General features: G+C 40.6%; 1 protein-coding gene across 1 annotated transcript in view; it reads right to left on the bottom strand.

Annotated features, from left to right (window-relative positions):
• Positions 1-79: 79 nt before the first annotated feature.
• PIGX (phosphatidylinositol glycan anchor biosynthesis class X) overlaps positions 80-13,246 on the bottom strand; it is a 28,005-nt gene continuing 14,838 nt past the window's right edge. Inside the window, exons 5-7 of the mRNA XM_073625617.1 lie at positions 12,153-12,363; positions 8,786-8,886; positions 80-3,326 (exon numbers count right to left, since the gene is read on the bottom strand). Coding sequence (XP_073481718.1) covers positions 3,183-3,326; positions 8,786-8,886; positions 12,153-12,363 — 456 coding nt within the window. The 3' untranslated portion in view covers positions 80-3,182. The remainder of the gene's footprint in view (positions 3,327-8,785; positions 8,887-12,152; positions 12,364-13,246) is intronic.

Genomic DNA, 13,246 nt, shown 5'->3' with positions numbered 1-13,246 from the left:
AAGTCTACCGTTTATTAAAATGTGAAAAAAAAACAAAAAACTGTGAACCAGTTACCCTGCACAGCGAGAGAGAGAGAGCAGCAATGACCAGTCTTTATTACATGAAGCTCTGCACAGACTCAGTTCACACTTGATTACTGCACAAATCTGAAAGATATGCACAAAGTACACCAAGATTCAAGAGAGAATACACAAGTCAAATGTATTTAGATAATATTTGCTTATCCTAGAGTTTTAAAATAGATGTTCATAGATTAAATGGAGCGCAATTTGAACTCATGCCGGGGTCATTACCAATATGGGGAGAAAAATAAGCTTGTCTTGCATAATTACAGAAGCATTAATCTTGTCTTGGATTTGATGTAACAAGTACGTAGACTTTAACCAGTTTTGAACTTTGGGAATGTTTTGCACGTGCCTGAAAATGTCATCTTATTATTGTAGGTGATTGTGGTACCCTGCTCCTTCTCTGCAGATCTCTGGCCGCATTTATCAGAAAATCCTGGCTGTTATTTGACTTGGTTGGTGTCACAGATGCAGCTCTTGCTGTCCTTGTGTAAACTGACTCAGAACAACTTCTACAGTATCGGTGTACTGATACTGTTGTAATGTAGCATTTAACGCTGAACCAACTAATCGACATAATCGATTATGAAAATAGTTGTCAACTGTTTTCATAATCGATTAGTTGGCCTGCTTACAGAATTCATTATTTATTTACATATCAGAAAATACAGTGTAACACGCATGCAGCTCAGTATACCGTCCATACATTTCAGTAAGTTATAATCACAACAATAATCGGCCAACTAATCGATTATGAAAAAAAATTGTTAGTTGCAGCCCTACTTAGGATTGTCATGAACCCTCAGGGGAGATTTACTAAAACTGGTGCAAAATCTGGTTCAGGTCTGCATAGAAACCAATCAGCTTTCAGGGTTTTTTTTTTTTTTGTCAAAGCTTAATTGAACAAGCTGAAGTTAGAAGGTGATTGGCTACCATGCACAGCTGCACCAGATTCTGAGTTCTCCAGTTTTAGTAAATGTCTCTCTTTATGTCACAGGAATAAACAAACATGCTTCCTGGATAGAATGACTCCACTAAGACAAATGCAAAGCTGAAAGCCACAAATATTATGGCTGCACTGATATAGTTTTTTTTTTTTTACCGGCGAGTTCGAGTACCGATACTTCTGGTCAAGTACTCACCAATACCAAGGACGGATACCTTTGCAGTGCGATTTGAGCCCATACAGAATAAATGGGCTCAAATTGCACTGCAAAGAATCGCATGTGATTTGAACAGGAATGCAGTGCGATTCCTGTCCAAATCACATGTGGTTTCCAGTACCGCTCTTGTGTGAACCCAGGCTGGGGTCACTGCATTCCCGTTCAAATCGCATGCAATACTTTGCAGTGGGATTTGAACCCATTCAATCGCAAATGTATCGGTTTCAGGTTTCGGAGCACTTGCACAAGTACTCGTGCAAATGCTTAGTATCGTCACCGATACCGATATGAGTGCAACCCTAACAAATACAAACAAAGAGTAAATAATGCATGTATTAGTATAGAACTTGCAATTTTATTATTAAATCCAATATGTACATAAAACCTCAGTTGATTAAAAAAAAAAAAAAAAAAGAAAAAGAAAATATATATACATTCCTGATGCTTGTTATAGTTTGTCCCAACACTTTCTCATCGTCACTTTTACTGAATAGCTTAGCAAATTTCTGTTATCATAGATAAAGGCATGTCAAATATAAGATGGAAATCATACAGCATATACTATCATGATTTGATTCACTTAAAGCGGAGTGCCGTCTGGAAAAAAAAAATTCAAAGTCAGCAGCTACAAATACTGTAGCTGATGACTTTTAATATAAGGACACTTACCTATCCAGGGATCCCTCTATGTCAGCACCCCAAGCCGATTCGTCCATCGGCTTTTTCGGCAGTGGAGGGGGGGGGTGCAAACAAGCAGAGCTTCCCCTTTTGGGTGGAGCTCCGCTTTAAGTTTATAATGATAACACACACACACAAACATACATACATACATTATATATATAACATCCCCTGGGGATATTAGAGTTGATATCTGTGCGCTTTTTCTGTACACCTGCCCGGGACCGTAACGAAAGAAATGGCCCCGCACTCCCTGTTATGGGTTTTAGTGTCGCTTCAGGTCAGTGGACTCACACAGTGCAACATATAGGTAAACTAAAGCATCCTACAATCTTGAGGAATTTAAAAGTTCTCAAGTTCCTTTACAACTGATGAGCCAGAAGAATACCCATTAATATCACACAGAAACATTTATCAAGGAGATTAAACTGTGATCAACATAAAATCAACAAGCTGTCTCCCTAGCATTAAGATAGACCTACATATTTCTACCCAATTGGTGACAAAGACCTGTAATGACTTGTTTTTAGAGGTTTCCTGCTATAGATAACTGCATGTAAGCCCTGGTTCACACTGATGTGATTTCATATGCTTTCCAGAACACATGGAATCGCATGACAAGTGAAATAACATGACTTTCTATGGTGGCCGTTCACATATATATATGCAGTCTGAACGCAATATTTTTTTAAAAAGGGTCCTGTGGGTGTTTGGTGCTTTTTAATGCGATTTTCATCTCCATAGAGTCCAATGGAAACTGCATAGAAAACACATAGTTGTTCAAAGACTAAGCAATTCCTGTGCGATTTCTAGCGCTATAGTGTCTTTCTGAGCTGATTTTTAGAGAGAATCGCAGCTGTATCCAAATCACATTGGAATAGCATCTGAACCTGCATGATGTCTCACTGGACATTTGCAAAAGCTATTAAAGAATGCATTTTCTTTTCATTCAGACAGTGAGATATCAGTCTGGACTAAAAAAAAGTAAACATTAACCAACATAAGTGGAATTAAGTAAAGGAGTGAAAAGTGCAATGCTCATGAACAAATTACAGACCCCCTCACCACGCAATCAATCAGAAACAACTTCTAATTGTAATTGGGTTCAGTAAACCAAAATCAGATTTGCTGCTATGGGTTACTTCACTTTGCAAACTGCCATTGTGCTTCGAGCTGTTTACTGTAAAACTCATTGTGTTCGAATTTCACTTCCTTGTTTTGTCTCTGATGTAACTGAACTTTGCCAATGCAACAAGTTCCTTCTTTCAAATGCTGCTATGTGGACTTCTGCTTGTGCTTGTAAATTGTTCTGAGTAGCATTCCAGTGCAAATCAGGGTGACAGCAATAGTCACAATACAAACAACTGGTCCATGTTGTTCTATCCCCACTGGTACTTTCACTGTTGTGTTGTCTTTAACCTGTGAAGAAAGTAAAGGAGATACTGTTATTAGTCAGGGATACTGTGCTTCTCATTAGTAAAGTAAAACGCATTCTACAAAACATTTCAGCAGAGTTAACTCTAAATAGACTAGCTCTTTTTAATGGAAAGGCAAAAGTTTTATTCAAGGGGAATCTTTCCCCACCACATCTATGGTTGTGAGAATGTTGCATTTGAATTATTATTCTGGGAATACTGAGCTGTTCTCAAACAATACAAAAAGTACCTTACAGTGACATACATGAACTAAATGAAACCACTTATTATTGCTTTATGTGGCTTTGGAACCATCTAGATTTGCCCCATGTCATCTTTTTTTCTAGAAACAAGATTCAACTACAAAGTAATTCCCATTGACAAAATGTTCCCAGACTAAAAACAAGCAGATGTATGTGTTTTGCTAGTTAGTAGTTATATAGTTTCTCAGAAGGTAGGCAGAGATAAGTTATTAAATGACTAGAAGCAAAAACATGCTTGCCTACCATTGCCTAATTATCATGGACAGAAGAAAAACTAAAAAAGGGGCTCAATTTGGGTAACGTAGAAAATCCCTTGACACCAGGCAGCAGCATTTCCTAGGCTTTTTAAAATATTGTTACGCAGAAATCAACTGGGGGACATCACTTTTTCCTCAGAAAAATAAACATAGCTTTAGGTTAAACTGAAATACAATTCTAAAATAATTTTTCATCAATTGATTTGTGAGTATGAACAGTAGTAGGTCTTTGTGAAAGTATGATATAGAATTAGGGGTCATAGTTGCAAATAGGGGATCCAAAGCCTTGTTACTACTTAGAGGACCTGGGAGAGAAAGAGGGGAGAGCCCAGTGGCATTCATCAATGTTGCATAATTGCCCAAAGCGCCAGGATATTGAACGGGAGACAAGATTTCTCCGAAGGCCAATTCCCCTGCACCAACAGAACTCAGGATTCCTCCTCAGCTGGATCCTCCAAAAGATGGGAAAGGAATGACTTCCCTGGTTGCACAGACAATTTCCTAAACCACCAAGCCAGGGTGCCAAACAGATCAGTCAGTCTAGTGGTCAGTACTGACTTGTTCAATGGCGGTAAAATATTGCACTTAGGTGTGTGCAGTGAAACTAGCCAATGGGACTGCCTTGAAAGGGTCTATCAGATCCAGGGTTCTTGTGTAAAATCAGAGTGTTGGATGACTCCTGGACTGGAGAGCACGAGTCTGAGATCAGAAAGTTTGAAATTTCTCAAGGAATAAATACTCTGGCCAGAGCTGTCTAGGACTACTCCAAACAATGTCGGTCAAAGCAGTGAATTCAGAAGGTTCAGTGTCCATCCAAACTGTTGTAATGTCTGCACAGTCAAGGCCACATTGTTTGACAGAGCCTGCACCAACTGTTCCTTCAACAGGAGGTCATCTAAGGATCCCACGAGTAAGCAGCAGGGACAGTCCTGGGGACACCAGCTTTGTGAACACCACTGGTGCAGATGAGAGTTCAAATGGCAGGTCTATAAATTTAAAATGCAGGCCACTGCAAAGCACAGGAAATGGTGGTGTGGGGGTAAGGTGGGGACATTTATGTACGCAGTTGATGTCAACAGAAGCCAGGAAGTCTCCCTAGTGAAGGGAAGTGGTGACAGACCAAGTGGATTCTATGCAAACATTTCTTGGCTCCAATGAAGACATTGTGTATTTTGAGGTGAGAAACCAAGGAGGGCAATAAGAGCAAAACTGTAACTTGTAGCCCCCATAAACCACGTCTCGCATCTTGGATACAAACCGTCCAAGTGTCTGTAGAGGTTAATAACCACTCGCCCTACGCACACTTTGGAAACAAGTGGGGAACACTCTTTCTTTCACTTTGTTTTTATTGAAGTTTTCAACAAAACAAACAGTACTTTACACAGCATGGGATACTATGAGAGGAAAAAAAAGGGGGGGGGAGATGATCCAGGATATTGAACGGGACATAATATTCCTCCGAAGGCCAAGTCTCCTGCACTGACAGAACTCAGGATTCCTCCTCAGCTGGCATTCCTTGTGAGGTGTGGCATCAGCTGTCAGGATAAGGTAGGAGAACGTTGGGAGAGCTCAGGATGAATAAAGAAAAGGTGAGAAGAAAAAAAAAAAAAAAAAAAGGAGCGAGGGGGGTCCGAGAGTGGAAAAAGAGGGGTAGGGGAGAGAGGGGAGAGATTATGGATGCCCTGGAGCCACACTTTCATGCCGAGGAAGGTTTGGCAGACTAGGGGTCCCAGACCTTGTGGGGGGACTGAAAACCAAGTTAGGGGGACTTTGGATGTGGGTGTTGCATGAGTGGTGAAATGAAAGCGACTTTCCTTAGCCATTAGTGAGGGACGAACTTTCCCAGTATGGGGTTTGGGCTTCTTCTGCTGAGGAACATGGGTACTCTTGCGACCAGTGGCATCCTTGGTAATAGTATCCAGAGTAAATCCAAAGCAGCGTTGTCCCTAGAAGCACGTGCTGAGTCGCATCGGTTGTTATTACAATAAAGCTGACGTCCGGTATAAAGAATGGTACCGGGGTGATGCATGCAGCTGCATGTAGCTTGCCGTGGCCTGCAGCTTATGCATGTATTTGCAAATGCGTGCAATTAAACCCCTGTTTTTAACGCATACTGTTAGGCAGGTTAATTTGGTTTGTCGCAGGCTGGTTGGTAAGTTCAGCTTGGAAATTCTTTTCTTTTTATTCGTTTTATTTTACATGCATTTGCCCTTCCAGTGCTCCTTGCTGTGAAGACCAGTTATAGGTGGGGGAAGTGACCTTTTTTTGTATTGTTGACATATTGGTCAGGCAATGCACTGACACCTTTGCTGCCATTGTGCAATATGCTGGGTGTTCAGTGTGCTCCTGTGCCTCCTGTGTGCTCCTGCGCCTTTTAGGAGGGTTGGGCTCCCTCCAGTCATCTGCCCTTCATCTATCCATCAGAATACATGTGCTCCCACTGTGGAGACTCTTCAAAGTTAGAATTAGGGTCTGCAGGATACAGGGTGCCTTGCCGTGGCCTGCAGATTATGCATGCATTTGCAAATGTGTGCAACTAAACCCCTGTTTTTAACATACTATTAGGCAGGTTAATTTGGTTGGTTGCAGGCTGGTTGGTAAGTTGAGCTTGGAAATTCTTTGGTTTTATTTTACAGCTTATTTATAAGTTTTCAGAGACAGGGCAAGTGTTAAGACATTGTTAACGGATTGGAACCAGAAAAATACTCCGTGAGTAACTTGCTACCAGAATGGGGTCTAAAAGGGGCAGGGACTGATGTCAATGCACAGTATGTTAAGCAATACATAATTGTTGGCACTGTATAAATGTCCTATGCAATTGTAGAGATCAGCTCTAGCAGTAAAGAAAATGTTTAAAGGCCAAGTTCACCTTTGGAACATGTTGCATGCTCCTGCCCCCTCTCCCCCCTCCCTGTGACAGCAGGCGGAGGTCCTTCCCAGCAGCTGTCGTTTCTTCTGCCCACACAGTCGCATCATCATTCATTCACAAATTCCCATGAATGAATAAACTACAAGTACTGTCTGCAACCATGGCAGATGGACTTGTAGTTATAATGGGCTGCGGGGGCACTAATGAGTGCTCTCAATGTCCACTAACATGTCCTCTGGCTTTCAAACAAAAGCCTGTGCAGGAGGTATGGGCTGAAGTCTGTAGAACATGTCTGCAGGAATCCACATTGCACCCGTGATCTACAGATTGCGGGTGCAATGCTTTCCAAACTTAAGAAATAATAAGTGCACATTTTTTTGCTTTTAATATGTGCTTTTATTATTATTTCTGTAAAGGTGAATTTATCCCTTAAAGCGGGGGTCCACCTATCTATCTTGTTTTTTTTGAGTTCATTCACAAACTTTTCTTCTCAGCATTACATACTCACATATTGTGTGTAATATGTCCGCCTGTGTCAGATTTCGTCAGAAAGTATAACTTATATTATTCACTGCAGGCGGTTTCCATCTTCATTGTGGGCATTTGAAGCCCACAAGCATTTATTTCCTGGATGTGGTGAATGCTGTACTCCCAGCATTCACCGCTCGTTCCCGCACATGCACAGTGGCATCCAGGGAAGCCTGAGACTAGCTCCTAGGAGTCTGGGAGAGGCTAGAAACATGCCTACTCCCACGGGAGGAGAACCAGGAAGTGCAAAGAAGAATAGAAAAATAAAAGGTAATTACGGTGATTTAAATTTTTTTAAACGGCATGTCAGCATCTAGGCAAGGAAGAGAATACATACAGATATTGTTCAAAATTTGGGTGGAACTCCGCTTTAAGAAAAAAATTGTATGAGCAAAAATTGGTTAGTCATTACCACAAAAGAGCTGAAAAAAAGGTAAATTCCCCCTAGAACACTAGCAAAATACAGAGGCATGCTGGTAGTAGTAGGGGTTATCCTGGGCTGGCCTACAGTTTATTTTGCCAGTATTCAATTCTCCCGTAGGCAGCAGTATATCCTGAAAGTAAAATATTTCCTGTATCCATAAATAGATGAGAAAGAAATAAAATTTAATAACATACAATGGGTAAAGAAAAGAATCACCACATTTAAAATAATCACATTTTGTTGCTTTGCAACCTGGACGAAGACAGACACGTTTTTTGTTTTATCTGGCTGTATTTACTCAGCTATTTTCATTCTGAGCTAATCAAAATGATGACAGCTGATCACAGTTGAAAGTCAAATGGCTTTTTGTGTCATAGAGAATGTGATTTTTAGGAGGGGTGATCCTTTTCCAACTCAGTGATTCTGTTTTTGAATTTTTGTAAATTCTTTGACATGTTGGTGTTCTATCTTTCACTTGGATGTTATAGGTTGCACTGAGTAAATACAGCTGGATAAAACAAAAACTGTGTCTTTCGTCATTTCAAGCTGCAAAGAAACAAAATGTGATTTTAGGGCAGCGATTCTTTTCTCTATCCACTGTAATTGCATTGGTGTTCAATGATAAATTTTACTCAATATCATATCCGCATTGGTGTTCCTAGGGAATGCCTATTATCTAAGATACCAGAGTCGTTTTCTTCATCCAACCCCAACTTATAACCATCTACTGCAATGGTAGTTAAATTGTGAAAAACCATTGATCTAGGACATTATTTACAAGTAAAGCAAAGCTGGTTAGTAAATTCAGACCATGCTGTTATAATGCACGCTTATTTCTATTTATGGAATTATGTGTATTTTAAAGTGGAGCTCTCACACATTACAAACTTTACTATTATTACCCTAATTTAAAACTTGAATGTAATGTACAGATGTACCATGGGTCACTATAACATAATGGAAATTGTCTGCTTTGCTAAGAAAAGTGACAACGATTGACTTACTTTACTACTTATAAATATGTATGTGCCTACATGAAAGCAAAAGCACACAGACATATAACAATGAAGACAGACGGAACTATACACCCAAGAATAATCTAGTTCTGAATAGATAACACACCAGTGTGTATGGCAGATCCATCCATTCACATTCTTTTTCAGTTGAAGATCCACAAGGGGCTTCTATTAAAGGGTGCTTTGTGCAATCTCTTGGAGGAAAGTCTAAAAATAAAGTGATAACAATACAAAATGTAAAAGTAAACTTCAATCCAGTATAAAAAGGAAAATTAAATTTGTACTCTATGCAAACCAAATCACCTGCCAAGCATCCCTGCCAAACAGCAGAGCCAACTTGTAATTTGACAACACAAAGCAGTAGCACAATTATAACATCCCTCTGTTCTCCCCTACTGCAAGCATATCCACACTGGTTGAATTTTCCGACAGGAAATGTTCGATGGGAGCTTGTTGTCGGAAATTCCGACAGTGTGTAGGCTGCATCGGACATTTTCCGTCGGAATTTCCGACAAACAAAATTTGAGATCTGGATCTCAAATTTTCCAACAACAAAATCCGTTGCCGGAAATTCCGATTGTGTGTACACAATTCCGATGCACAAAGTTCCACGCATGCTCGGAATCAAGCAGAAGAGCTGCACTGGCTATTGAATTTAATTTTTCTCGGCTCGTTGTCTGTGTTGTACGTCAGCACATTCTTGGTGATCGGAATTTCCGACAACATTTGTGTGACCGTGTGTATGCAAGACAAGTTTGAGCCAACATCCTTCGGAAAAAATCCATGGATTTTGTTGTCGGAATGTGCGATCGTGTGTACGTGACATTAGAGTGAAAGCACTAAAGAAAGCAATAGGCTCATTGGTTTAGCGTTATGCCCCTCCTTTTCCCAGTCCTGCTGTGCAGGAGGCGTATATCAAGACATATTAGGTACTTCTGTTAGTTCTATGTAAAATATATGTCATGATTTTCTAACAAATAAATAAATAAAAGGTATAGTGGTTATTTACAACTGCCTAGAGTCCTCTGACTCACTAACAGTATAACCACTCTATGACTCTAGTTTTTATTTTGTGCACTTGACTGTCTTGCTAGCTGATGTAAAAAACATGTTCACATGGTCCTGAATGTGAAGGTGTAGGGGAGTGTGTTGTTCACTGGGGTACAACAGAACAGAACATTTTGTGAAAAGACTGCAGTCTTACCAAAAGCCCTGTAAGAAATTGTTTTACTTTGGTTAAATGGGATTATAAAACACAGAGTAAGGTACATCGATTGGCTTTTCTTACCCAGCACAGTTGACATGTTTCCTATACAGTATAGCATTAACAGTTCACTGATTTATTTCTACTTGTGGCCTGAATTACTCTTTAAACAGGATGCTGTCCAAATGTAATGGCTCTAAGGTGGTGTGCTGCTGACTTCTTAGACTAAGCATCTTGTACAGTAAATCAGTTGTATGGCATGGTATATAAAATGCAGCAGCGTAGGCAAATATTATTTTAGTTTTTTGTGCTAAATTTTGATCAGGAGTGAAACTTCTGTATGTAGTTTTTGCAATCCTGTTAGTGATATTTATGTTCACTTCCTGTTTTAAAGATACAACAGAAAGAAAGAGAAAATCTTTCAAAAGGTGAGATGAAATCTCTGGAAAAGGTGACTCCATTGGAAGATTTCAGCTCTATTTTAAGGCCCCTTTCACACATGCGGACCATTCAGGTCCGCCTTTCAGTTTTTTCAGGCGGACCTAAACGGACACTTCATGCATCTCTATGGAGTGATGTATGTCAGCGGTGACATGTCTGCTGACATTCGATCCGCTAAATCCAGAGGGATGGTGGTCCTATTTTGCATCCATCTGGCGGATCAGATGAAAACGGACAAGTAGTCCGTTTTCATCCAATCTCCCCATAGAGAAGAGGGGAGATCTGACAGGTCCATCTCTGCACAGTGAGCAGAGATGGACCTGTCATCCGCCGACTCAGCGGGGATCAATAGATCGATCCCTGCTGAGCAAGCGGGATCCGTATAACGGATCTGCATGTGTGAAAGGGGCCTAACTCTGCTGACAACTGAAAAATTGTTGGATTTTCCTTCACTTTCTGTTCCATTGGTCATCGGGACAAGTGAAGAGGGTATGTCTTCCCAGTGGGGACACAGACAGCAATTAAAACCCAACAGAGGTTGTAATCCACTGCTAAAAAGAAAAAAAAAAAAAAAGCTTTGGTTTTATATATATCTTAAAGTGGTTGTTACAACCTCAGTCGTGGAATCTGAACAAAGAAAATATATCTGTAGATTTCAATTGTCTCCCCCATTTCTCTCTGGTGCTTCGTTCCTCTGTTATCAGCATGAATCACTTCTGAGAAGTTGTCCCGACACAAGAGATAAAATTATGATGGGGAGGAGAGCTCAGCACACAGCTTGTCTATCCACAATACAGCTCTTTATCGTTCCTGTGTTGTGTGTGAAGGGGGTGTGCCCCTTTCCTCCAATCAGCTCTCACGCACTGTACAAGAGCTCCAACTGCAGCCTCTACCCCCTCCTCTGTGCTACTGACAGATGCAGAAGGATTTTATCTAAATTCAGCACTTTGAAGGGGTGTAGAAAAGAGAAGACTGCATAAAAAAGTAAAAAACTTATGTAGGAGGATTTGTTTCATCTTTGTGTATCATTTTAGGCTATTCACTTCACTGGGTTTATGAGAGGGTTTCCAACCACTTTAAATGTATTTTTAAACAGTACCTTTGATCTGCTTTGATTTCAGCCTCCTGTAATCCCCTGTACATAGTAGCATGTAGTATTCAGAATGGGAGAGGAAGAGGAAATCAGTCAGACTTTACTGTCCTGTGCAGTGCAGTGAATGGGGCTTTCTGTCTGGAAGAAAAAGGGCAGAGGGATGATCTACTCAGTAAGATGCTGCTCCCTTACTCACCAGGCACAGTCCTGACCAAGGGGAGGGAACAGTTAGGCTTTCAGGTCTAGTGTACATGGGCGGTAAAATGAATTTACCATATGTTATATGTGTGTACTATGCAATCACATATGACAGAATTAAATCAAAGCACATCAGAACTCAGATTACTTTAACGGATTCAAAATACATTTGTATACTAGCACTGCCACTGCCAGTTGCTTGGCTTTCATGTGGACCCTCTTGCTTTAAAACATTGAGTTACTGACCCAGAACAAGCGTGACTTTAATCTGACTTTGCTGATCTGCATACTGTCTGAGTGATTCAAATCGTTTTAAAACTAGTGGATCAGAAAATTAGCTAGACTACAAGCATTTTCAGGAGGTCATTAATGGCCTGTCTTTTTCTCTCCTGATAAGTGAAAAGCAAAACGCAATAACATGTAAACCTCAGTCACCAATAACTAAAAATCAGGTGACTGCAGTCAGATCAGCAAACACAAGCTATGCGACTGCTCTGTTTACTGAGTAAAGCCAGCAGAATACCACGATTGAGTCACCTTTGCTGCAACGCATAAGTAACTGAGGACTGCGGATATGTATAGACATCTCATAGACTTCAGCAGACGGGCGATGGTATCGTGCATGAACTGGCACCGTGGAGATATAGCAATCTTTGCAAGTTTCATCTGGTTTCATGTACACCAGAGCAGTGTGTTCTTTGGAGAGATATTCAGGTGCTTCTACATCAATGGATGTTGGCACTATTGCCTGAATAAGAGACATAAGCATACAGGATGTATTACTGATTTGACTACATCAAGCAATAAACAACTGTATGCTAAAGAACTGGAGTAACACTGTAAAGATCACTATCAGTTCCTCATCACGTGTGTAAAAAATATAGCTAAAATTCAGGCAGATATAAAAGACACAAATGAATGAAGCTCTGTATTCATTAACACATCATTATATGTATTTATTTAACTGCAAGCAGTTTAAGAATGTGACTTGGTATCAACCTCCTGCAATCCCTGAAGAGCGGAGCTCAGAGTGGGAGAAGTAGAAGCAGTTCATAGAGCTAATCAGTTGTGCTGCAGTACTGATGTGCTACCAAGTAACATGATGATAGGTGGTGAGAGCAGAGTGAGAGGCAGATGAGCTTATTAAGTCTGCTGCTTCTCCTTCGCTGTCCAGTCATAGTGGTCATGGTGGGATGGGGAGGAATGAGACCTTAAGATTGACATGACTGACTTGATAGACAAAACAGGAATTGAGAGGAAACCCCTCCAAAATGAGGAAAATTTTTGGTTGTCACCAGAACTAGTGTCCCCATTCGAAGATTTCCCCTCTATTCCTGTTCTGGGGCCAGCCCAAAATTGGTGATTTACTTTTACTTTCACTTCCAGTGATAACAATAAACATGACAAATAGAGATGATGAATCCACCAATCAGGGAACATGGGAAATGTTCTAATCCCTCTTCACTCTATTTAAAACAAAACAAAAAAAAGTTCTGCCTTTCATTATACTTTAACCACTTCCCGCCTGGCCTATTGTAATATGACGGCCAAGCAGGAGCTCTCCCTTCCTGGAAGGACATCATATGATATCCGCCCAGGATCGGGCCTGGGATCCTGGGAGGACGGACCTC

This window comes from Aquarana catesbeiana, linkage group LG04, assembly GCF_042186555.1.
Source record: "Aquarana catesbeiana isolate 2022-GZ linkage group LG04, ASM4218655v1, whole genome shotgun sequence".
In the NCBI taxonomy this organism is placed as follows: Eukaryota; Metazoa; Chordata; class Amphibia; order Anura; family Ranidae; genus Aquarana; species Aquarana catesbeiana.
This window is presented reverse-complemented; position numbering and strand designations above follow the sequence as displayed.